The sequence below is a fragment of the Emys orbicularis genome, chromosome 6 (assembly GCF_028017835.1).
Source record: "Emys orbicularis isolate rEmyOrb1 chromosome 6, rEmyOrb1.hap1, whole genome shotgun sequence".
NCBI classification, from domain to species: domain Eukaryota; kingdom Metazoa; phylum Chordata; order Testudines; family Emydidae; genus Emys; species Emys orbicularis.
Genome location: NC_088688.1, coordinates 3,092,471 through 3,117,983, shown reverse-complemented (window position 1 = coordinate 3,117,983; position 25,513 = coordinate 3,092,471). Strand labels below are relative to the sequence as shown.

Below are 25,513 nucleotides of genomic sequence, written 5' to 3'. Positions count from 1 at the left end.
GGTCACCTGATCCCTTTGTCTCCAACACCTTCAGTTGGCACCTTTGCAGAGGAGGGGCCCAGGCCATCAGTTGCTAGGAGACCGTGTCGGGCATTTATGTACCCTGGCCCTTTGCTCTGCAGCAACCATACACCGTTATCCCACCACCTAGATACTTAAGAACTGCATAGGGAAAACTGAGGAAAACATTAAGAACAGTCCCACTTTGTCACACCCCATCCACTCCCTCCCACTTCCCACCCCCTTACTGCCCCCCTCAGAACCCCAACCCCCCTACTTCTTGTCCCCTGACTGCCCTGACCCTTATCCACTCGCATGGGTGGCAGGGTTGTAGAAATTTTGGTGGTGCCCAGAACTGCCCCCCCACCTGCCTAAAGCTCTGGGAGGGGGGTTGGGTGGGGGGAGGAGGTCTGGGGTGCAGGTCCTGGGCTGGGGATTAGGGTGCAGGAGGGATGCAGGGTGCAGGCTCTGGGATGGAGTTTGGGTGCTGTGTGCAGGCTCCGGGCTGGGGCAGGGGGTAGGTGTGCAGGAGGGGGTGAAGGGTGCAGGCTCTGGGATGGAGTTTGAGGGTGGGAGGCGGTGCAAAGGGAGGGGTGCAGGCTTTGGAAGGGAGTTTGAGGGCAGGAGGGGGTGTGGGGAGGGGGTTTGGGAGGGAGTTTGGGGATAGGAGGGGATGCAGGGGTGAGGGCTGTGGGTCTGAGGATGAGGGGTTCATGATGCAGGAGGGGGCTCAGGGATGGAGCAGAGGATTAGGGTGTAGGGGGATGAGGGCTGGGGATGAGGGGCTCATGATGCAGGAGGGGGCTTGGGGCTGGGGCAGAGGATTAGGGTGCAGGGGGATGAGGGCTGGGGTTGGGGATGAGGGGTTTGGGGCGTTGGAGTGGCTCAGGGCTAGGGTGGAAGGGCAGGGTAAGGGCAGCCTGTCTTCCCATTAGTGGATGGGGGATGCTAGGACCCGGGGGCAGCAGACAGCAGTTGCTGCTGCCTCTGGCAGTACAAGCAGGCAAGGGAGAGGCAGGCAGGGATGGAGGGACGCGCGGCAGGGGGGTGGCAGGTGGAGGCCGGGGACCCATCCAACACTCCCGGGGGGGGGCAGTCAGGTAGCGGGGGACTCCCCTTACCATTCTGGCTCCACGTGTTTGCAAAACACGCTGCCCGGTGGGTCGGTTTGGGTGTTACACAGGGCTGCAGACAGAGGGATGGGGGAGCAGGGGAGGGCTCTGGCTGCTGGAGGCCAATGGGCCAATCAGCAGCCGCACTCTGCATGGGAGGGAAGCGAGGGAGAAAAAAACCCCGGACATTTTAACCTTGTTACCAATTCCTCCCGGATGGCTATTTAGAGACGCAAAAGCCGGACATGTCCGGGGAAATACGGACAGATAGTAACCCTACTAGTACCAAGGTGCTGGGGATTCCCAGGTAATGGCCTGGGGGGGATACACTGACATTGTTTCACATAAACAAAATTACTCACCTGCTTAAGTTCTTTGCAGGCCTGAGACCTCCCTGGGCAAGTTTGTGGCGCTGGTTGCTCTGATGGTTTTGATTCCACTGGCTAATACTTTTCCACTGAATTATGGGTTCCTTTCATTCCTCCTCGTATGGCTGCAGCAGCTACTAGAGAAGCCGGCTATACTGTAATCTTCCACCTTTACGGCTGCTTCTTCAGATGCCTAGGCTCTTCAGTGAAGGAGGAGCCAGCACTGAGTGACCAGCAAATGCTCTCCAGACAGCAAGCACTGTTCTCTAGGCTGTGAGCAGTCTGTACAGCCCAGTGTGAGAATAGACAGTCTAGTCTCAAGGCATTTTGTTGGTCACCTCTACTCATCACTAACTGCCGAAAGAGAATGAGAGGCGAGCAGATGGAAGAGGAGACCCAGAAAACAAATTTTAGCTCCCAGCAGCACTTAGACTCCACCTGACTGGTTGGTGTTAAATAGAAATGGTGCATGGATGCTGGGACAGGTTGCCTGTCTAATGACCTGTTTCTTTAACAGGTTGGCAATTGAGACCAACACCTGTAGTAAGAAGAGGGCCTGAAACATAAGCTCTTGTATCAGAGGCCTGGGCTAAAGTAGTGGTCAAAGCTTTACTAAAATAAAGCAAAATCAGGCTGTGAGCTAGAGGCTGGGCCTGCTCACACAGTCTGGCAAGAACAGGGCTGATATTGGAGACACACATTCCTAAGCAGTTCTAGGCAAAAGAACACACACAAACACATTCCAGGAAGATGGTACCAGAACACCTCAATATCGACACATTTCCCAAAGATAACAGGAACACACTGACACATCTTAAAGATAAGGTCAGTATGACAGCATGATAGAGATGTTTTTATGGAACCAACATGTACAAGGTAATAGGTGGCTCCTAGATATTTCAGAGGGTGGCACCTAAATACGTCAGAGGGGCAATACTGACACCATCCCACCCCCCCACTTAAAGATAAGGTCGGACAACCGTGTGATGGATAGAGATGTTCTGATTGAACCAACATGTGGAAGGTGGTAACTAACCACATCAGAGGAGCAGTAACTAGCTACCTCAGAGAGGCAAGACACAATTTGTTTGTATCAGTGTATAAAGAGGGGTCTGAGTGTCCTGTGTAAGAAAAGCAGCAGCACCAAGGAGAGCACTCAGCCACACAGCTGGAAGCAGAGGGAGAAAAATGCTGTAAATTTCACCTACCCCTATTAGCATAACAAAAGTGGTGACAGTATCCTGTTTAGACATGCATAAAAACATAGTTACTTATAGATTTAAGGCTTTTAATAAGTGGTATTTAATGATAGTTTAAGAACAGGTTTAGCTAGAAATCCAAAATGGCAGCCACAATGCTTTCTACAGGTCTGTCTCATCTTACGCTGGGGTTACGTTCTGCAGTCAGCGCCTAAAGCGAAAATCGCGTATAGTCAAAATTACATTGAGTGCAATGGGGGGCGGAATCGCCCGCACTACAGAAACAGTATTTAAATTGTTGTTTTTCTTTTTTGTTTGTGTTTGTTTTTTTTGCCGACCATGTAAAGCTGAAATCGCACATGTTAAATGCGCCTAAGATGCGACAGACCTGTACCTTAGAAAATCAAAATGGTGGTCTCAGGCTAAATTGACCAATAGCAGAGTGGTAGACTGGGGTGAAGTTCACTGAGGTGAGATAATGTTCACTCCAAATACCTGAGGGGCAGGGGGGGGTCAGTCACGTAGAAGGCAGATTCTCAAACAGATCCCGCATGCTAAACAGGTAGAACTGATTAGCTGAACAGTTCAGGCTATCAGACCTGAATGCAAGGGTCGTGAAGCCCCGGTAAACAGTTGCAGTCAAGATCAAGACCATGATCACAACATGATCAGATTGCAGAATAGAAGGGTGGAAATTGAGGTTGGAAGGTTTTAATCAAAAACTTATAAATTACAGTACTTTAGTCTTCCGGTCTTCTGCTTTCTGTCTACATGTCAAGGACCAAGGGGGTGAAGGGAAAGCCCTCTAACAAAGTTTGATTCGGCTACAATAAAATTTAAGATGCTGAGCAAAAGCGGAAGTAGAGCGTATACTTGTGTTTACAAACTCACAATTTAGGAGAAGAGGGCATAGGCGCAGGTGGTAGGGGTGGGCCACTGGCCCCGTGCCGGGGTCCCAGCCCTGCGCCTGGGGGACCCTCTGCCACCCAGGGTCCTGGCTGCTGGCCCCAGGGGCTCTGCTGCAGGTCCTGGGGTCCCAGCCCCTAGCCCAGGGTCCCAGCTGCTGGCCCCACTCCCCCTCCTTCTAAATGGAAAAGCACCAGGTTTAAAATGGATTCCAGTATCAGGTGACATGATCACATATCCTGTGAGATCCCTAGTCTCCATTCTTCCAGGGCTGGCCCGCACGTACCGGAAGGTTTGCAAGTAAACAGACATTTACAACCAATTGTCCTAATCAATGGGAGCCATAAAGATTTTAAACCACCATTAGTGGCCCACACTTTGCATAATTACAATAGGACCTCAGAGTTAACTTCATATTCTTGTTTTAGATACAAGAATGATACATTCATACAAATAGGATGAATACATTCAGTAGATTATAACCTTTGTAATGATACCTTACAAGAGACCTTTTGCATAAAGCATATTCCAGTTACATCATATTCACACTTATAAACATATTCCATAAAACACATGGAGTGCAATGTCACAATTATATCATACGTAGCTGATATCCTTGTTAGTACAAAACCTAAGTAAGACAATCTGGAGATCTTAGATCAGGTTCTACGAAAGATAAAAGAAACGGTTCAAAGTTAGCCCAGGAAAGGCCCAAATTTGTCAGCAACAAGTAAATTACTTAGGAGTAACATTAGGGCAGGAAGGATAGTCACCAGATAAGCAAAGGGTGGGAATACTGCAAAAGTTACCAGCCCCTACAGATATATCAATTTTAAGGCCATCCTTAGGAATGACTAATTTCTCGAGATTTCATAGAAAATTACACAGAAAAGGCCAGTCCGCTCTGTAAGTTATTAAAAAAAGGTAATATGTGGGAATGGGGACTAGAACATCAGGAAGCTTTCATTGAGCTCAATCAAACATTAGCACAAGCCCCAGGCTTAGCATGCCCAGAAGTAGAACCAACAGCTAGCTACGACCAATAAGGGAACAAGTGCAGTCCTTATTCAAGACCATGGTACAGGTCTTTGGCCAGTAGCATATGCTGCCAAAATCCTAAATGGGTAGAACAAGGATTTACTCCTTGTGAAAAAGTGGTGTTTAGCCTTAGTTTGAGCTTTACAGCATTTAGAATATTTAGAGGGACTCTATTCCCTGTGCTGCTAAAAACATCCCATTCAACAATTTAACATGCTGAGCAAAAGCGGCCGTACAAAATACACTTGGGCTTATCGATTCCCAGTGCTGGCTTTGTGGATAAAGGTTTTAGATAAGCAACCTTTTCCATCTGAGCTAGTGCAGCCAGCCACTTTGCAGCCCTGCAACAGAGCCATAGGTAAAGGTGGGATTTCCAAAAGCGGTTAAGTGAGTTAGGAGCACAAACAGGTAGAAGCAAACTATATAGGGCTAGGTCGTAGCTTTAGGCACAGCCCTATAGAAATGGTGGTGGATAGCTGCACCACACTTCTAGGAGACCCTTCAGTTCCTCCTCTTTCTCCTCCCTGGCTGCAGGGTTGGGACAAGGAGTACTTTTCTACAGCCCCGTACCAAGCACCGAACAGCGTACTCTGGCTTGTGCCTTATAGCAGTGGTTCTTAACCAGGGTTACATGTACTCCCGGAAGACCTCTGTGTATCCCCAGGGGTACATCAACTCATCTAGATATTTGCCTAGTTTTACAGCAGGCTACATAAAAAGCACTAGCGAACTCAGTATAAACAAAAATTTCATACAATGACTTGTTTATACTGCTCTATGTACTATACACTGAAATGCAAGTACAAATGTAAGTAACTATATAGTAAAAAGGAGAAAGTCAGCAATTTCCCACTAATAGTGTGCTGTGATACTTTTGTATTTGTATGTCTGATTTCGTAAGCAAGTAGTTTTTAAGTGAGGTGAAATTTGGGGGTACACAAGACAAATCAGACTCCTGAAAGGGGCGCAGTACTCTGGAAAGGGTGAGACATTGCCTCAGAGGGTGTAGAATCAAGGCGTGGCTCACCCTCTGCCCCTCTCCAAATCCTCCCTGCCAAACCTGCGAGCATGTGGAGGACAGCTCTTCGGAACCTGCTCTTCCTCCCCACCCCGGACTAGAAATGCAGGGAAGCTGCAACATGGGAGTGGGATGGGAGTTTGCAGGCCTATTCGAGCTAGTCACAATTTAGCCCCTAGACACAACCACCACCCACCCCAGAGCCCATGCGCCAGTCCTGTGATCTTTGCTCTAGGCGTAATTTAGGTGCATGTATGGTGTTGAGGTGACACTCTGTCGCTGGTCACAGATTAGTGTCAGACACAGCCCCAGTCCCTGACACAACGAATCTGCAGCTTAGGTTGTACTGAGCATGCTCAGTAACATCTGCTGAAGGGGAAGGAGCCTCCTGATCTCCCCTGACCCTGCTGTCGGGGTCTGATGTCACGCCCCCCCTTGGGTGACGTTTGCAGCATGCCTGAAAGATGTGGCTGCTACTGCCCCTTAGTCCCTCACCCCCTTTGCTGCCCTCTGCTCTGCACGTGTGGTGCAGCCCCTGCGCCCCCCACCCTGGAGCTGGCTGCAGCTGCTTGGGGCCTGGAGACTCCTAATCTATGCAGAGCCAGGCAGGTGCTGAGGGTGGGGTGTCCCCCCACCCTCGTGTGCGTGGGCAGCACATGCCCCTCATCCCAGGCTCTGCCCCACTGAGAGCGTCCGGGGGCAGGTCGGGACAAGGCTTCGAGGCTGCTGCCCCAGCACATTCAGGGCAGGGAGAATTATCCTGCCAGCCAGCCCAGCTTTGGAGGTTTCGGGCTGCAAGAGCAGCGCTGCAGAAGGGCCACCTGGGAATCTTTCCCTGATGGGAAGAAACAAGCATGTGCGGTCGTACCACAAATATTCTTTAAATTCCACTTCAAACTTGCACAATTGTTTCCTAACTGGCTAATTTGTTGTGAACGGCAGTGCCCCAGTGTGCCCATTTATTCTGCCAGTTAGTCCCCCTTGTCTCTGAGAGTCTTTCCTTTGCCTACAATGGGCTTTGGGTCAGGTTACCAGGCAGGTCCATATAGGCATATAGACACAGAAACACCGATTTCTCTGGGAATGCCTTCATCTTACCAAATCTCCCCAGAGCTTCACTTTTTAAATTACTCTTATTACTTTTCATCATTCACCTTTGCTAGCACGGTGCAGATGCAGGGCATTGTGCTATTTAATTTACATTTTAATACTCAAATACTCGAAAATATGTATCAGTAAATAGTTGCTAGTAGTTTTAGCAATGACCTCTTTGTTTCCAATAGAGCAGTTGCTGTGTTTTTTACTGTGATTTTTAATTTGGAATTTTGATTTGACATTTGAGTGACTCTTTCCTGAGACACCGGGATGGAATGAAGTGGGTATCGATTGACCAGGTGGTGTAAAACCGTCACATGGGAAGGCGCCTCTTTCTACAGTGCAAATCAGCATTGATTTGCTTTAACTTTTTGTGTTTGGCTTTGAGATCGGCTTCACATCTCCCGCTCGGCTCCAAAAAGCCGATTTCCATGACCTGCCTTCGTGGATTTTGCCACCGTGCCGTATTCCGACCTCACTAAGCCTCTTCTGAGCTTAGCACCTGGGTTTTTTGATGCTTAATCCTTGTAAGTGGTTCTTTTTAAATCTAGCAAAAAGCCTAAGTTCCAAATGTATTTTCTTTCTTTTTGTTTTTAATAAAATTTACCTTTTTTTTAAAAAACAGGATTGGATTTTTGTGTCCTAAGAGGTTGTGCATGTTGTTTAATTAGCTGGTGGTAACAGGTGATTTCCTTTGATTTCTTTCTCAGCTCTTCCCTGGAGGGGGGGTGAAAGGGCTTGAGGGTGCCCCACAGGAAGGAATTCCCAAGTGCGCCTTCCTGGGCTCTCAAAGGGGTTCTGCACTTGGGGGGTGGCAGCATCTACTCAGCCAAGGTCAGAGAGAAGCTGTAACCTTGGGAGTTTAATACCAGCCTGGAGTGGCCCGTATTAATTTTTAGAGTCCTTGCGGGCCCCCACCTTCTGCACTCAAAGTGCCAGAGTCAGGGCCGGCACCAGCTGAGCAAGCAGGTGCTTGGGGTGGCCAAGGGGAAGGGGCGGCACGTCGGGCTCTTCGGCGGCAATTCAGCGGAGGGTCCCTTGGTCCCTCTCGGAGGGAAGGACCTGCTGCCAAATTGCCGCCGAAGAAGAAAGCGGCGCGATGGAGCTGCTGCCGATCGCGATCGCGGCTTTTTTTTTTTTTTTTTTTTTCGCCGCTTGGGGCGGCAAAAACCCTGGAGCTGGCCCTGGCCAGAGTGGAAGTCAGCCTTGAGATGGTGGTGGAGCAGTGGGATCCTTTTGAAGCAGAAGCATTTCACAGTCACTATCCCCACCCTGCTCAGGCGGTCGGGAATATACCCCTCGGGCTCGATGCTGAGTATCCGAGCTCGGAATTACTGTCCCCGAGAGTCTCTGGTTCCGGTCAGCTTTGGACCTCATTCGATTCCACGCTTTCTTTCCCAGCTCTGCGGCCTGATGTGGGGACCAGACCCTACGTGTCTCGCGGGCGAGCCCCTAATAACTCAGCCCTGGGACAGGAGGGGAGCACTCGGCCCCACAGGCGTGGGGCTGACAGGAGCCCCCCCCAGCACTAGGGTGACCAGACAGCAAGTGTGTAAAATCGGGACGGGGGTTAGGGGTAATAGGCGCCTATATCAGAAAAAGCCCCAAAAGCGTGACTGTCCCTATAGCATCGGGACATCTGGGCCCCCACCCAGCACCGACACGGGGCGCTGAGCTCGGCCCCTGAGGGGGTTCTGGATTGACAGCGCCGTGCAGGCCGCGGGCACTGTCTCCATGGCAACACTTGGAACTGGGGGAGCAGGGCATGCTGGGACATATGCGCGGATTTAACCACCCCCCCCGCCCCGCTTTGTTACGTCACTTCCGGAGAGGCCGCGTTTGATTCGCTGCTGTGAGAAGGGCCGCCCCTGCTTCTGTCCTGCTGGGTGTTGACAAGATGGCGGCGATCGCGGGGCTGCAGGGACGGGTGGAAGCGCACGAGCGGCGGGTGTTCGGCCCGAGTGGGGCCAGGCAAGGGGCGGGCTCCTCAGCACCCCCCGCTCGGCTTGTGTGTGACCCCCCCCCCAGTGTGGGCCCCGGGCGGGAAGCTGCCCCTCCCCGCCCCAGGACCGTCCCGGGCTGCTGGGCTGGGCCTGCGGGGATCGTTCCCTGCGGCTCGGGGCCTAGTGCCGGGGCAGGTGGCTCCAGCCTCCGCATTGGGGGCAGCAGCCCGGGGGGATTGGCCCCCGAGGGGCTATGGGGGGGGTGATGGGGGGAGGATTGGCCCCCGAGGGGCTATAGGGGGGAGGCGCTCGCGGGGGAGGATTGGCCCCCGAGGGGCTATGGGGGGGAGGCGCTCGCGGGGGAGGATTGGCCCCCGAGGGGCTATGGGGGGGAGGCGCTCGCGGGGGAGGATTGGCCCCCGAGGGGCTATGGGGGGGAGGCGCTCGCGGGGGAGGATTGGCCCCCGAGGGGCTATGGGGGGGAGGCGCTCGCGGGGGAGGATTGGCCCCCGAGGGGCTATGGGGGGTGGTGGTGATGGGGGGAGGCGCTCGGGGGCGGGGGGCAGCCAAGCTCTGGCTGTTCTTTCAGCTGCCGCCCCCGGCTGCGGGTTCTTGTCCCGCGGGCCTTGCTCGCTCCACTCCTGCCCTGAGCGATGCTCCCCGGCCAGCAGAGCTCCCCCGGGGGCGGGGCCCTGAGGGATAGGGCGGAGCCTCTTGTCCCAATGCCCCCGACGGGCTGCCTAGCTCGGGGCTGCTTCATTTACTTCTGAACTGCAGCCACCCCTGGGGTAGAACGTGGGCTCTGTTTAGCAGCCTGTAGTAACGTTCCGGAGCCATTCAGGCCGTTAGTTGAAATATGCTGCGTGTGAATGTTAGTAACCGAAACGGTTTTAAATAGACATTTTATCTTCTCTCACTGCTGGTCTGTTCCTGACAGTTTAGTTGTGGGATCCTTGTTAGAAGTGTCACTTAATCACTCTTTGGTTTATAACACCATCGCTTTCCTTCTAGGCAGCAGATGGCTTGGTGAAAGTTCAGGTGGCTTTGGGGAACATTGCAAGCAAAAGAGAGAGGATTAAAATTTTGTATAAGAAAAGTAAGTATTCGTCCAGCGTTTGTGGTTTTTTTACCCCCAGGGTTTAGATCCAAATTGTATTTTACATGGTGGTCTTGTTGGGTGGCCTGTCTGAGATCATTTGAGTTGAGTTTCGGAGTGGGTTTAAAAACAACCCTGATAATTAGCTCCTTGGGAGGCAAAGGACTGAGTAGATAAGCTGGCATCTCTCGAGTGCAGTGTACCTCTTGAGAGGTGAGAATAAGGAATCTACTTTGGTTTCTGTTTCGGTATCGGAGATCTAAAAGCTAAGGTTTCAGCTTTACTCCTTCCCTAGGACTGTGTGTGCTATCCCCTGTGATCAGATTCCCCCTAGAAATCCGCAGCCCATCAGGCCTGATGTCATCAGAAAGGGGTAGTACATGTTCAGTGTATGTCCACCTGCAGAAAATCAGGGGCTTTGACTGCTCACTGGCATTGGAGCTTATTTCTCCCTGTTGAGTCTATCAAGGACAACTGAGATTGCAAGCAACCTTGGGATTTTTGTAACAGGGGAGAGATGTCGCAGAAAGAGCATGCTGTGCCTGGAGGGGACAGAGTGGTGCCACTTTAGCACACCCTCAGCCAGCTTCAGAAGGCAAGACTTGTGTGTGTAAAGGAAAGACATTTCAGAGGGCAGGGGAAGTAGCAGGCCACATGATGGAAAGTGAGCACTCTGTGCCCTCCCTTAAAAGAATGGACTGTGAATTCTGCAGTTGAATTTCAAATTGGCTAATGTGATACTTAGCAGGTTAGTGGGATCTTCTGTAAATAATGGGCACCTATTGGTGTTGGCCATGTGTGTACACACTTTTTAAATAAAATCAAACAAGGAAACTTAGGGGGGCTTGGTGTAGCAGCAACTTCGTACTGTTGAGTTAAAAGCCATTCCTTTCTGATCCCCCACTGACGATGCCTCTGCATCTTTGTACATCTGAGTTGTTGTCTAAAATAGTGAGCTGGCTCAAATTTGTAAGCTCATTCATGTGATCTATAAAATGCTGTGAACGGTCATGGTACTGTAGAAGTACTGTAACTGCTGATTCTTTTTAGCAAAATCTTGTAGTGAGTAGGAAATTGTGACAGGCAGTACTTTCAGAACTAGTCACTTCTCCTCTCTCCCTCCCTGTCACCTACTTCTGATCTTAGTTGAAGATTTAATAAAATATCTGGCTCCTCAGTACATTGATCGAATGGCTGTTCCCGATGCCATGAAACTGCAGTTCATTTTAGCAGGTACGTCATGAAATGGAAGGCGTATGCTCATTCCCCAAAAGCTCACAAGACAAGGTGTGTGTGTGTGGGGGGGGATTTTAATTGAATGCAATTCATTTAATCTCTCTCAATCATGGGTTTAGGACAGAAATGCCTCCTTTGGTGTCTAGTCTTCCCCTGTAAACTGGCTAATGCTTCAGTAAAAGATCAGAAATGGAGAAACTACAGTATGAATTGTACAGAGAAGAACAAGTGTGGTTCAGTCCCCAGTCTCTGGATCCCTGGCAAGCACTTGGAATGCAGCTGGCACAGTGGAGCCAGTTCCTGCATGAGGAGTGCTTTTCTCGCTATTGAAGGCCTTCCCTGAATGATTAAGGAGCGACATTGGCTCCCTCTGAGTCTGTCTGGCCTTTGGTCAGAAGTTTGGAGGGGGAAAGGGGTGTGTGGAATTGTTGTCCTAAGTCTAGCAACTGTTACAGTAACAAAACTGCTCTTATGAACACTGAAGTGTGTATATACTGTGAACTTCTAACCCTGTCCAGCTCTCACACAGGGGATTTGAGTCGCGCCTCTCCTGTGGTAGGTGTGTGTAACTCCATTGTCTCCAATGGCGTTTCCCCCAATTCAAACTGGTGTAAGTGAAGGAGAGTCAGAGCCATGAGGTTGACTTTTAATGGGGCTCAACAACTGAGCCAATGAAAGAGCAAAAAGCATGTGCTTTTTCTATTGCTAGCTTAGTGAGGAACATCCTGGCTTCTGCTCCTGGTTCTTCCCTTTATATACTGTGTGCCGCTTTTGAGCTTCTGTTTCCCCATCTGATAATGCCTACCCCAGAAAAGGTGGGGGATGTTTGCGAAAGGCACAGAGATCCTTGGTTGAAAGGTGCGATGGTAACGCAAAGTATCATTGCGGTGAAGTCTTTCTGCTGCATGTAGGGTTGATTGCCTTATGAGAAGGGGAAGCTGAACCAGGCCAATTAATCAACTTACTTTTTCTCATCTGTGAAAAGCTGAAATAGTGTTTGCCTTAAACTTCTCCTTCTCTGTCCTTTAAACCAGAGGAGCAGTTTATTCTTTCCCAAGTCGCCCTTCTGGACCAGGTGAACAACCTCCAGCCGTTCTTGGACAGTGCACACATCAAAGGTAACACATGCTCATCTGCAAGCTACCTTTTCATAGCGGCTGTCCTGCAGTTAGCGAAGACAAGTGGCCTCTTTCATTCCCCTGGCACTCAGAACAGTGTGGAAATGCTGTTTTTAAAAGTTCTCTAGCTGCCTGCCTCAAAGAACCGGAAACCATTGTAAGAGTTTCCATCTCTGACGAGTTTGCAATCTGAGCGCTAAAGCAGTGCAGCAGCATGCAGCCTGTGGCCTGGCCGTCCTCTTCAGCAACATGGGCGTGAATGTATTCTCCTGGCTACGGCACCGCTACTGTACAGGGAGGCTGAATTTAAGTGACCCCAGAGCCATGTTCTACTAGCAAGGCTGTTAAATAGTCCTGAGATGCTGGTCCAGTGAGCCAGCGTAATCGTGGGGGGAAATGGAGGCCAACAGATACACACTTTACGCTACAGAATCCTTAGAATCTTATAGGGGGGAAAACCCAGTTGAACATCTCCTTTCTAAGGTGTAGCTTCCAGTTCACTGAGTATCCCTGTCCCTTGCATGGTGAGGTCTCTGTAGTCTCCATGCAGTTGCTTACCAGTAACAGCCACATATAGTAATCCAGTTGTGTGCTTCATACAAGTCTCTTGGGCATCTAATCCTCAGCTTGGGACCCATAGCTCCTGGCCCCAGAAGCAGCAGAGGGGTGACTTTGGAAAGTTGTTTTCAGCTGGTTCTGATCAGCGTATACACAAACAACTAAAATGTTAGATTTCAGAGTAGCAGCTGTGCTAGTCTGTATCCGCAGAAAGAACAGGAGTACTTGTGGCACCTTAAAGACTAACAAATTTATTTGAGCATAAGCTTTCGTGGGCTACAGCTAGGGTGACCAGATCACCCAGGTCAAATATCGGGGCGGGGGGCGGAGCAAAAAAAAAAATGGTGGCAGAGCAAAAAAACACCCCCCCCCCCCCACCTCCACAAGCGCTGGAGGGAGGCCCCGGAGACGCTGGGGGAGCACGGGGCTGGGGTGAGTGAGAGTCCGGCCTGGTCCCGAGCGCAGGCAGGACTCAGTCGGGCGGTAGGGAGAGTAGGGGGGCGGCCCGCAGGGCCAGGCGGCGGCTGTTCTCCCCCCCGGGCAGTGGGACTCGGGAGCAGCCGCTGCTGCTGCTCCCACTGCCGCGGGGGGAGGAAGCGGCTGATGGCCAAGGTCGGCGGCTGCGGCTCTGGCGCCCGCGAACCGCCTGGGCCTGTTGCGGGGACCCAGCAGCGCGCATGCTGTGCCCAGCCCCTGGCCAGTCGCGTTTGGGCTGCTGCCCAGCTGGTGCAATCCCACGGGCGGCCCCGCAGGGGAACGAACAGGGCTGGGCTGCTAATGCCTCCGCCCCAGGGCCGCCGTGGGATTGCACCAGCTGCCCTGCGGGCAGCCCCCCTACTCTCCCTCCAGGTACCGCCCGACTGAGTCCTGCCTGTGCTCGGGGCCAGGCCGGACTCTCACTCACCCCGGCCCCGCGCTTCCCCCGCGTGTCCGGGGCCTCCCTCCAGCGCTTGTGGAGGGAGGAGGAATGGTGTGCTTGGGGAAGAGGCGGTGATTTGGGGAGGGAGCCAATGGGGGAAGGAGGGGGTGGAGTCAGGGCGAGGGGGGCGCGAGCCCTTCCGGGCTCCAGAGCCTTTGCTTGTTTGTCCAGTGTCCCGACCTAACATTGGTCGGGACGCGGGACAAACAAGCAAATATCGGGACAGTCCCGATAAAATCGGGACATCTGGTCACCCTAGCTACAGCCCACTTCATCGGATGCATGAACTCCTGTTCTTTTAACTAAAACGTTGGCATTTCACTTACTTTGCAGGAAAGTGGCAGTAACCAGTGGTGGTCTGGTGGCCAGTAGTATTTAGCTTCGGGGCATTTCTGAGCTGTAATGTGCTTCGGCTGACAAAGAAATGTATTAAATTAATCCCAATAGAAAGATTTTAAATACGCTCTTAGACAGTCGTCTCTACTTTGGTAACTGCAATTCCTGGATGTCAAAACTAAGCAGGGACTGACTTTTGTTCTGTGTGCTTTGCAGCTGCTCCTGACCATGCTGCCAAACTGCAGCGACTTGCTCAAATCCACATCCAGCAGCAGGTAGAGTGAATATTCATCATGGTTAATCTTCAGTGGGCAGGGATGGGGCCTCTTGTTAACCATAGGTAATTCGTGGGCAAGGATGGGGTAATTAGTAGCACAGACTACAGCCACTCTAGTTAAGATTATCAGTATTTCTTCTTTCCATTACATTGTTTTCAGTTTGTCCAAATCATGGAATTTCCAGGAGTCAGAAGAGATCTCTGCTCAGGGACATCTCCGTGTACAAATAGCTTTGGGTGGCTTTTTAAAAACTGCAGTGGGGATACTAACGCCTAACTGCTAATTCCCCCAATACTAGGCTGAGATCCCGACAGCATAGCAAGGCAATGTGCCTCCCTCCAACACAGAGGGGGAGAGACGACCACCCCACCTGACTACAGTCCCCTTCCCAGTTTAGGTGGGTGGGAATCTGAAAATCAGTTCACATAAAATAAGCAGCTCGATTTACAGCACTGGGTAAAGGGCCTGCCTCAAGGCCTAATCCATTGAGCATATTGTATCTGATTCCAAGGAGAGGAAGGAGCGTCTGCCCTGCCTTCCCTGAGAAGTCTTCACTGAGGCTGTGTTAGTGGTTAGTATATTTGGTTGCTTTTCTCTGACAGAAACTGATAGAGCTTTTCCAAACAGAGCTGAAGTCACTGTGGCAAGAAGGATTTCTTGATGATGAATTGATTCCCTACTTCAGTGGAGTTGTCACTGCAACTCTCTGGCTAAATGTGCATGATTGGGTCTCCTTCTGGTAGCTGGTCCACTTGAAGGATTAGAGCTGGCTTACTCCGCTAATAGAGTAACTCCTTTTACTGAAGCAGTACAGGGGCTCTTGCAGCTGAAGGTCCTGGGTTCTATCCCTAGCAATGACAGTGGTGTCCACACAAATACAGCCTCAGGTTAACCACAGCACTCCCAGTGCATGATTGCAGCAGGGGTCCCAGACACACCAGAGGTGGCCTGACAACTGGTACCAAGGAAAACTCAGTCTCCTAAAAACGGAGACGATGGGGCAAGCTTGTCCATCCAAACAGAAAAGAGAGGCACAGGCGTATTTGCAGTCTCCTGTTTTCTTTGAATGCTGAATGGTGTCTAATATCTGGTTTTTCCACATTTTCAAGGCAGTCACAGAGTTTATTACAAGCAACAAGTCCAAGGTAATAGAACGCTGGATGTATTGACATCTGCAGGCAGACAGCAGGTCCGTGTTTGATGGCGTGCTGCACACAGTTAAAGAAATCCTGGAGAAGAGCTACACCCCAGGAGAGATGTAAGAGGCTGGAATTGTATAATTAGACCTTTCTGTAGCTCTCTCCATTCCCTCACACTGCTTCCTGCCATATCCTTCCTAGCCAATGAGGTCCTGTCACTGCTTGCTGTGGGCCTTTATGGATGGGATTTTCAAAAGCACTCCGCGCTGCCCTGACACTGCCGCCGTTGAAGTCAGGGGAGATTGCCCATAGACTTCGCTGGGAGCAGTTGCACTAGTGCAGAGCACTCTTTTGAAAATCTCACCCTAGGAGCTTTCTCACTGCTGTGCCCTGACAGGATCTGAACACTCTTAACAGCACCAGGTGGATGGCACTAGACCAAGGAAATTGTTTAGGTTTTTACTTGTTCCCGGAAATGTTTAATCTGGAGTTCCAAAGTCCTGAAACAGTTGGTCCCAAATTACATCTAGAGGCCTGAGGTGTCCCTTACAGGATAGCAAACATAATTACAGAGGCAGTGTGGTGGAGTGAATAAGGCATTGGATTGAGAGTCCGGAAAGCTGGGTTGTATCCCCGACCCTGCCACTGACTTGCTTTGTGACTGTGGGTATGTCACTTAACCTCTTTATGCAGTTATGGTTCCATTTGTACAACTGAGATTACAATACTTCACTTTCTTTATGAAGTGCTTGGAAATCCTTGGATGGAAACACTGTATAAGTACATCTTATAAGACTAAGGGTTAGTGGGCTTTGGTTTTTAAACTTAACTCTCTCTTCCCATCATGGAAACTTGATCATTTGGATTCCTTAGCCTTGAAAGACCAATGTTCCCTCTAATTTTTTACATCCATGTGCAGAATGAATTTTGTTATGTGATGGAGGTGATGTGTGGCGGGGGTGGGGCCGAGGGGTTCAGAGTGTGGGAGGGAGCTCAGGGCTGGGGCAGAGGGTTGGGGTGTGGGCCCTCCCACTTGAATTCAAGTGCTTTGCCTGAGAGGTGCTGAGTCGGCATACTTTGATTATGTAGAGTGGGATATTTTTCAAAAGCAGTCTGCATTGGCTTAACTCTGCTCCCACTGAAGTTCTCCCATTGACCCCAGTGGAGGGGAGATAAGCAAACACCAAGTGCTTCTGGAAATCCCACCCAGAAACTTTAATCCTTCCTCAAATGCAGGTTTACTGACACAAATGGGAGTAATGGAATAAATTGTAATTTGAAAAGAACTTTGTCATACCTCCAACACTGAAGCTGATTATTTAAAAAAAAAATAATAATAATAATAATAATAACCCACACAACAACACTGGTGTTCGCTTTTTAAGTCTTTAAAGATAGCTGTATAGAAGTTTATAATATTTTCTGTTTCTTTAAACTAGCTTATCCTACCAAATCTTTCTTCTTCTTTTTGAAAACACAGCTGCTATCACCCTCTCTTCCTAATGAAGCTACGTTTTATCAAAGGATCTCTGTGAACAGCTTGCTTGATTGGGCATTCGTACTTTCAATGTCATGTGCTCGGGGACAGAGCATTGCTGGCGTAAAACCAGCAGAGGGAGCTACATTACTTTTCAGGGTAGTGTAAAGGTTTTTACTACAGATGGTCAAAACATTTCATACTTCAAAATTTGGAAGGCCTTTTTTCCCTTGAAATTTTGACAAATAGGAATAAAATTGTGCATAAATTCTGTTTTTTCTCTCTCCCCTCTTCTCTCCCCCCTCCCCCGTCCTCCCAAAAAGAGTTTTTTACTGGCTTGTTTTTATACCAGACTTGTGTGCATTTGGTCCATGATGATGTACTGAATTTTGCTTGATTATTCAATAGAAATCGTTAAGACAGAGTATATTGCCAACCAAATTTAAGGTAGCACAGATTTTTGTGCTCACACTATTTGATATTGTTTCTCATAGTTGAAAACTTTGCATCAGAAGCAGCCATTTAAATGACACACACTTTGTGCTGGTAAAAAGTGGCAACAGTAGTTACAATTAAACGGCAGCTAGTGGTACAAAGCCATATAAACCTGGCCGCGTACATGTCTTTTGCACTCCCAGTTCTTTTCCAGTAGACCAGAGATGGTTGCCTTTGTAATTAGTGATCTTAAATAGGTTCTAATCTTTTGACCATTAGTAACCCCAGCACCCTTTCCCAGGAGTGTGATCGTCATAAGAGCCAAGTTTTACCCTGACTGACTTCCTTCGAAGCTAGTTGAAGTGAATGCATTGCAGCTTGGAGCTGCTGCGGCAGGGAGAGGCGCCTCTCCCCGTTGCAGCCCTGCACGCCCCAACTTGCTCCCTGCCCACCCCCTACTTCTGACCTCTCCAGGCCCCTGTGGCTGCGGTGGGGAGAGGCACCTGTCCCCACTGCAGCCCTGCCCGCCCCAACTTGCTCCCTACCCACCCCCTACTTCTGACCTCTCCAGGCCCCTGTGGCTGCGGTGGGGAGAGGCACCTGTCCCTGTTGCAGCCCTACGCACCCCCTACCTCTGTCCTCTCCAGGCCCCTGTGGCTGTGCGCCTGCACGGCCCTTGATAGCCTGCTGTGCAGCCGCGCAGCTGTGAAAATAGGCTACAAGCTAAGCTCCCCCTAAGCTGCGCGGCTGCTCAGCAGGCTATCAAGGGCTGCGTAGGTGCACAGCCACAGGGGCCTGGAGAGGACAGAGGTGGGGGTGGGTGGGGAGCAAGTTGGGGTGTGCAGGGCTGCGGCGGGGACAGGCGCCTCTCCCCCCCACCACAGCCCTGGGGCAGCCTGCACCCCAAACCCCTCATCTCTGGCTTCACCCCAGAATCCACACCCCCAGCCAGAGCCCTCACCCACCCCGAACCCCTCATCCCAGAGCCCTCACACCTTGCACCCCACGCACCCTCCTGCACTCCAAACCCCTCATCCCCAGACCCACCCCAGAGCCTGCACCCCAACCCTCTGCCCTAGCCCTGAGCCCCCTTGTTAACCCCTCATCCCTAGTACCATCCCAGAGCCTGCACCCCCAGCCAGAGCCCTCACCCCCCCACATCCCAACCCTCTGCCCCAGCCCTGGGCCCCTTCCCACACTCCGAACCCCTCAGCCCCACCACAGCCACACATCTCCTCCATATTGGTGCACATGACAAAATTCATTCTGCACATGGATGTAAGAAATGAGAGGACACATTGGTAAGAATACTAATAGCATTCTGCTCTTATATACCGTTACAAAGCTCAGTCTAGTTACTCCTCCTTACTGACTATGTTCAGACAGGATGTCAGGGATATAACCTAAGTCAGCAGAATCCCGGTCCTCCCCGACCACTTCACCGTGATGTCTCTGGTAATGTTATAACTTTTAAGAAGTATCAGAAGTATCTTTTCCTCTGCATTGATTGACGCCCTTGTCCAAAGGTGAATGATGAGATCTTGATTTTCCTTACAAGAGTGTGACATAAACCCACTCTGTATTTTTAGCCATCATTTATACCATGCTAATCTCCACATGAGATCATCATGGGATGTTCTCTACATCCTACTGTGCGATGAATTCAGCCATAAGATATTGTATCCACTGTTTTTTCTTTGACACCTAGGCGCTCATACCACCATGAGGAACATAGGATGGATAGCTTGATGGTCTATCTGTAACATTAGAAATGCCTTGTAATCTGTTTGTTGCAGGGTCTGGCCTCTGTTAATCTGCTCCTGTTTTAATTGCAGGTGCCACCGCTGAGTCAGTCGAAATGTCAGACGTATGAACTTGGCAGAACAGAGGGGTATTGCTGGAGACCATCGTTCTTTTCTTTTGCAAACCTTCCAGCTACTGTTTCACAGGTAGAGCACATCTGTCCACTTGGTGGATTCTCTTGCACTGCTTTCAAATGGCCTCATTCAAAAACCTTCTCAAGAACCAGTTCTTCAGTGATGGACCTACAGAGTTAGCCCACTAATTAAGGATCTGTTGAGGGGCAGTCAGGTATCGATAATATGCATTTAGACAAGCTGTTCTGCTGTGGATAAATGAGTCATTGGAGCGGGGTACTGGACCCAGTGTCACTGTGCCTCAGTGGGTCACGGCTGACAGTGCCAAACTCAGGGCAAACTGCTGTGAAATAGGGTAGACTCACCCCAAACTGCTAGTGGTTCTTTATTAGATCATACCAAACCAGTAACAAAAGTAAACTTCTGTCTCGCCACACTGCTCAACAAGAAGTCAAAAATACAGTCTTCAAGCACTCCAGCCCTTGTTTCACCACCCAGATACTGGATTCTATGATGAGTGGTTACCGAAAACCAATTTCATCAAATTTAGGGTCCTTCTAATCTCAAGAGATCAGCCACTTAGCCAGGTCAATATATAACTCAGATCTTACCCAATAATTACAGTGATGTTGTCAAGGCTGCTTCCCCACTTTGAACTTTAGGGTACAACTGTGGGGGCCTGCATGAAAACTTCTAAGCTTAACTACCAGCTTAGATCTAGTCCGCTGCCACCACTCCCAAAGTGCTAATTCCCTTCCCTGGGTAGCCTTGAGAGACTCTTCACCAATTCCCTGGTGAATACAGATCCAAACCCCTTGGATCTTAAAACAAGGAGAAATTAACCATCCCCCTCCTTTCTCCCACCAACTCCTGGTGGATCAAGATCCAACCCCCTTGGATCTAAAAACAAGGAAAAATCAATCAGGTTCTTAAAAAGAAGACTTTTAATTAAAGAAAAAGGTAAAAATCATCTCTGTAAAATCAGGATGGAAAATAACTTTACAGGGTAATCAAACTTAAAGAGCCCAGAGGAATCCCCTCTAACCTTAGGTTCAAAGTTACAGCAAACAGAGATAAACACTCTAGCAAAAAGGTACATTTACAAGTTGAGAAAACAAAGATAAAAACTAACACGCTTTGCCTGGCTGTTTACTTACAAGTTTGAAATATGAGAGACTTGTTTAGAAAGATTTGGAGAGCCTGGATTGATGTCTGGTCCCTCTCAGTCCCAAGAGCGAACCACCCCCAAAACAAAGAGCACAAACAGAAGCCTTCCCCCCACCAAGATTTGAAAGTATCTTGTCCCCTTATTGGTCCTTTGGGTCAGATGTCAGCCAGGTTACCTGAGCTTCTTAACCCTTTACAGGTAAAAGGATTTTGGAGTCTCTGGCCAGGAGGGATTTTATAGTACTGTACACAGGAGGGCAGTTACCCTTCCCTTTATAGTTATGACAGATGTCAGTCCTTGAGTAACTAAAAACAGACACACACACAAGTCCTTATATCAGGTTTGTAGCAGTGATGGAATAGCCTGCTCGCCTGTGAAGTCTCTCTCTGATAACGTCCAAAAGATTGGAAGGTCTTCAGTCCGTAGTTCAAAATGCTCCTTTTACTTGTAAATCTACCGTCCAGAGAATCAGGGCAGGAAACAGACAAAATGGAGATAGCTCAGGGGTCTTTTATATCCTTTGCCACATGCCTGGAAATGTACTGTCTCTGCTTGTGGAAAGGTACTGGCCTAAGATGGAGTCCAGGGTCACATGAGCGTAACACATGTCCTTGCATAGCTTGATGACTCTCGGGGGGGTAGCCATTGCCCATATTCTTGCTGAGGTGTCCACATGCCATGCATCTGAAGAAGTGAGGTTTTTTTACCCACGAAAGCTTATGCCCAAATAAATCCGTTAGTATTTAAGGTATCACCGAACTCCTTGTTGTTTTTGTAATTACCTGTACTGAAATTTCACTAGGACACTGGAGGACAGATAAGGACACACACACAAGAAATGCTTTAGGATCTTCAGCGACCACAAATGGTTTAACGTCTTGTCCAAAAGACAGCCCCTCCAGCAGTACAGCACCAGAGATGGAGAGTGGATCAGTGTTGAATCAGAGAGGAATTCCTCTTAGGGTACATCTGCATTGAAAAACAAAACACAAACTACAGTGAATCTCAGAGCCTGGGTGTGACAGGTTCCCCAAGGTACAGCCTTGAACCGAAGTACCACTGAGCCTTCTGTCCCATCAGTCTGGACTTCCTTTCACACTGAGATGTTGTGACAAGCTGCAAACCTACTGCACTCACACAGGACCCTCTGTTGCACTCACACAAACATCCACAGGCTGGGACACGCCCAGCTGTGTTGCATGAATGCTTTTGCCAGCCACTCATGAACCAACAATAGAGAGGCTCCAGCCAGTTCCCCTAGCTCCCCAGTCTTGCACCCCTGAATTGTACTTCTTACCCTGGTTAAAAGCCTGACCAGTGTAAGTTTATTACCCAATCTTCCCCTCCCTCAATGGGGAAAGGACGTGCATAAGTTTTTGTTAACTGAGTAAGATTTTTTTTCCATGCACTTCACTCAAGCCCCACTGTTTTAGGTAAAATATAAAACTGATGTATTAACTACAGCAAGGTGGAGTAGTGATTCTAAGTAATAAGTGTACAGATCAAAGTAGGTTATACCTTAGAAATCAAATCGCAATCTGAGTTCTCCAGAATCCTAGAACTGGAAGTGCATCCAGTCCGGTCCCCTGCATTCAAGGCAGGACTAAGTATTATCTAGACCAAGGGTTCTCAAACTGGGGGTCAGGACCCCTCAGGGGGTCGTGAGCTGTCAGCCTCCACCCCAAGCCCCGCTTTGCCTCCAGCATTTATAATGATGTTAAATATATTTAAAAGTGTTTTAATTTATAACAGGGTCACACTCAGAGGCTTGCTGTGTGAAAGGGGTCACCAGTACAAAAGTTTGAGAACCCCTGATCTAGACCATCCCTGCCAGGTGTTTGTCTAACCTGCTCTTAAAAACCTCCAGTAATGGAGATTCCACCCCCCCCCTAGGCAATTTATTCCAGTGCTTAACCACGCTGACAGGAAGTTTTTCCTAATGTCCAACATAAACTGCCCTTGCTGCAATTTAAGCCCATTGCTTCTTGTCCTATCCTGAGAGGTTAAGAAAAATAATTTTTCTTCCCCTTCCTTGTAACAACTTTTTACATACTTGAAAATTGGTATCATGCCCCCTCTGTCTTCTCTTCTCCAGACTAGACAAACCCAATTTTTTCAATCTTCCCTCCTAGGACATGTTTTCTAGACATTTCAACATATTTGTCATTTTTCTCTGGACTCTCTCCAACTTGTCCACATCCTTCCTGAAATGTGGTGCCCAGAACTGGACACAATACTCCAGTTGAGGCCTTATCAGCACGGAGCAGAGCGGAAGAATTACTTCTCCTGTCTTGCTTACAACACTCCTGCTAATACATCCCAGAATGATGTTTGCTTTCTTTTGCAACAGTGTTACACTGTTGACTCATATTTAGCTTGTGATCCACTATGACCCCCAGATCCCTTTCCGCAGTACTCCTTCCTAGGCAGTCATTTCCCATTTGTGTGTGTGTGCAAGTGATTCTTCCTTCCTAGAGTGGAGTACTTTGCATTTGTCCTTATTGAATTTCATCCTATTTACTTCAGACCATTTCTCCAGTTTGTCCAGAACAGGTTGAATTTTAATCCTATCCTCCAAAGTACTTGCAACCCCTCCCAGCTTGGTATCGTCCACAAACTTTATAAGTGTACTCTGTATGCCATTATCTAAATCATTGATGAAGATACTGAACAGAACCAGACCCAGAACTGATCCCTGCGGGACCCACTCGTTATGCCCTTCCAGCATGACTGTGAACCACTGATAACTACTCTCTGGGAACAGTTTTCCAACTAGTTTTGTGCCCACCTTATAGTAGCTCCATCTAGGTCATATTTCCCTAGTTTGTTTATGAGAAGGTCACTCGAGACAGCATCAAAAGCCTTACTAACGTCAAGATATACCACATCTACCGCTTCCCCCCCATCCACAAGGCTTGTTACCCTGTCACAGAAAGCTCTCAGGTTGGTTTGACACGATTTGTTCTTGACAAATCCATACTGATTGTTACTTATCACCTTACTATCTTCTAGATGTTTGCAAGTTGACTTCTTCATTATTTGCTCCATTATCTTTCCTGGTACAGATGTTAAGCTGACTGGTCTGTAATTTCCCGCATGGGCGGCAAGTCCTATGGGCCCGTGGTGCCTAGGCACCAGGAATATTCCTGGCCCGGGACTCGGCTCCAGCAATGTTTGGGGCCGGGTCTCTCCTTCAGCCCCGCCTTCCGCTCCCGGGCCATTTAAAACAGCCCAGGGCCCCCACTTACCACCGGCAGCGCAATGGAGCTGAGTGGCTTCCTCCCTGCTCGCTCCACGCGGCTGCTGGCCCCTCCCTGCAGGCCCTGGGCGGGATGGGTCTGTGTCCCACCCCAAGCTCCCCTGCGGCCAGTAGGAAGCTGCGGGGGCAGTGCCTGGGTATAGCAGCACATGGAGACTCCCAGCCTGCCCTGCCTGGGAGCCCCAGGTAAGCCCTGCACCCCCCCCCGAGCCTGCACCCCCTCCCTCCGCCCCCCCATCCCCAAACTCCCTCCCAGAGCCAGCACCCAAACTCTGTCCCAGAGCCTGCACCCCTCACCCCCTCCTGCACACCCACCCCTTGTCCAAGCCCAGAGCCTACACCCAAACTCCATCCCAGAGCCTGCACCTTCACCCCCTGTCACGTTATTGACTTGAACTGGGACCATATAGAACATGGTCCTGTAGTGGCACCAAGTCTTGTATAAAGGGGGTCAAATGAGGTGTTTCAGACAAGGTTATGGTTTACTGGTTATGATTATGTTGTCTATGTGTGTGTATCAATTTTGTAGTTGAAGTTATGAATATTGGCTGTATACTGTCTGTATTTCAAACTTATGCTATGCTTCTGGGTGACACCCCAGACAAGTTGGTGTTAGCTCTGCCTAGCCTGCTTGATGGCCCATTAAGGACCATCAGCTATACAATTGACCCATTGAGAGAAGGCAGATACGCCTTGTAACTCAGCAAAGTATGCAGGAACTTGCCCATGTGACTCCAGACTCCATTTTGCTGTAATTTTCCACAGTGAGGACAAAGAGGTGTTCTTACACCTGGAAAAGACTATAAAAGGCTGATGCCTCATCTCCATCTTGTCTTCAATCCTGCTTCTTACCTCTGGAGGGACTTTGCTACAAACTGAAGCTCTGAACAAAGGACTGAGGACCCATCCCAGCTGTGGATATACTCCAGAGACTTGATTTGAACCTGCAGTTTATTCTATCACTGCTACAAGCCTGAACCAAGAACTTTGCCATTACTGTATGTAATTGATTCCATTTAACCAATTCTAGCTCTCATCTCTATCTTTTTCCTTTTATGAATAAACCTTTAGATTTTAGATTCTGAAGGATTGGCAATAGCGTGATTTGTGGGTAAGATCTGATTTGTATATTGACCTGGGTCTGGGGCTTGGTCCTATGGGATCAGGAGAACCTTTTTTCTTTTCCTGGGGTCTTGGTTTTCATAACCATTTGTCCCCATAACGAGTGGCACTGGTGGTGATACTGGGAAACTGGAGTGTCTAAGGGAATTGCTTGTGTGACTTGTGGTTAGCCAGTGGGGTGAGACCAAAGTCCTCTTTGTCTGGCTGGTTTGGTTTGCCTTAGAGGTGGAAAAACCCCAGCCTTGGGCTGTAACTGCCCTGTTTTAAGCAATTGGTCCTGAATTGGCGCACTCAGTTGGGTCCTGCCAGAACCAGCATCGTTACACCCCCTCCTGCACCCAGAACCCAAACTCCATCCCAGAGCCTGCACCCCAGACCCCCTCCTTCACTCCCACCCAAACTCCCTCCCAGAGCCCAACCTCTCACCCATCCTGCACCCCAATCCCCTGCCCCAGCCCAGGGCCTGCACCCCAGAGCTCCTCCCCCCCACCCAAACTCCCTCCTAGAGCCTTAGGCAAGTGGGGGGCGGAGTTTGGGGGGGGGGAGTTGGGCACCACCAAAATTTCTACAAACCTGCCACCCCTGATTCCCCGGGTTTTCCTTATTTCCCTTTTTAGCGATGGGCACTATTTTTGCGCTTTTCCAGTCTTCTGGAATCTCTCCCGTCTTCCATGACTTGTCAAAGATTTTAATTGCTAGTGGCTCAGATATCTCCTCAGTCAGATCCTTGAGTATTCTAGGATGCATTTCATCAGGCCCTGGTGATTTGAAGACATCTAACTTGTCTAAGTAATTTTTAACTTGTTCTTTCCCTAT

The 25,513-nt window shown here is 49.5% G+C and overlaps 1 protein-coding gene across 1 annotated transcript; it reads left to right on the top strand.

Annotated features, from left to right (window-relative positions):
• The first annotated feature begins 9,696 nt into the window (after positions 1–9,696).
• On the top strand, positions 9,697–24,660 carry DCTN3 (dynactin subunit 3). Its single transcript, XM_065406492.1, has 7 exons — positions 9,697–9,775; positions 10,922–11,008; positions 12,046–12,129; positions 14,159–14,217; positions 15,330–15,365; positions 19,107–19,220; positions 24,341–24,660. The coding sequence occupies exons 2-7, from the start codon at positions 10,966–10,968 to the stop codon at positions 24,341–24,343; spliced, it is 339 nt and encodes a 112-aa protein (XP_065262564.1). The 5' UTR covers positions 9,697–9,775; positions 10,922–10,965; the 3' UTR covers positions 24,344–24,660.
• Positions 24,661–25,513: the final 853 nt, after the last annotated feature.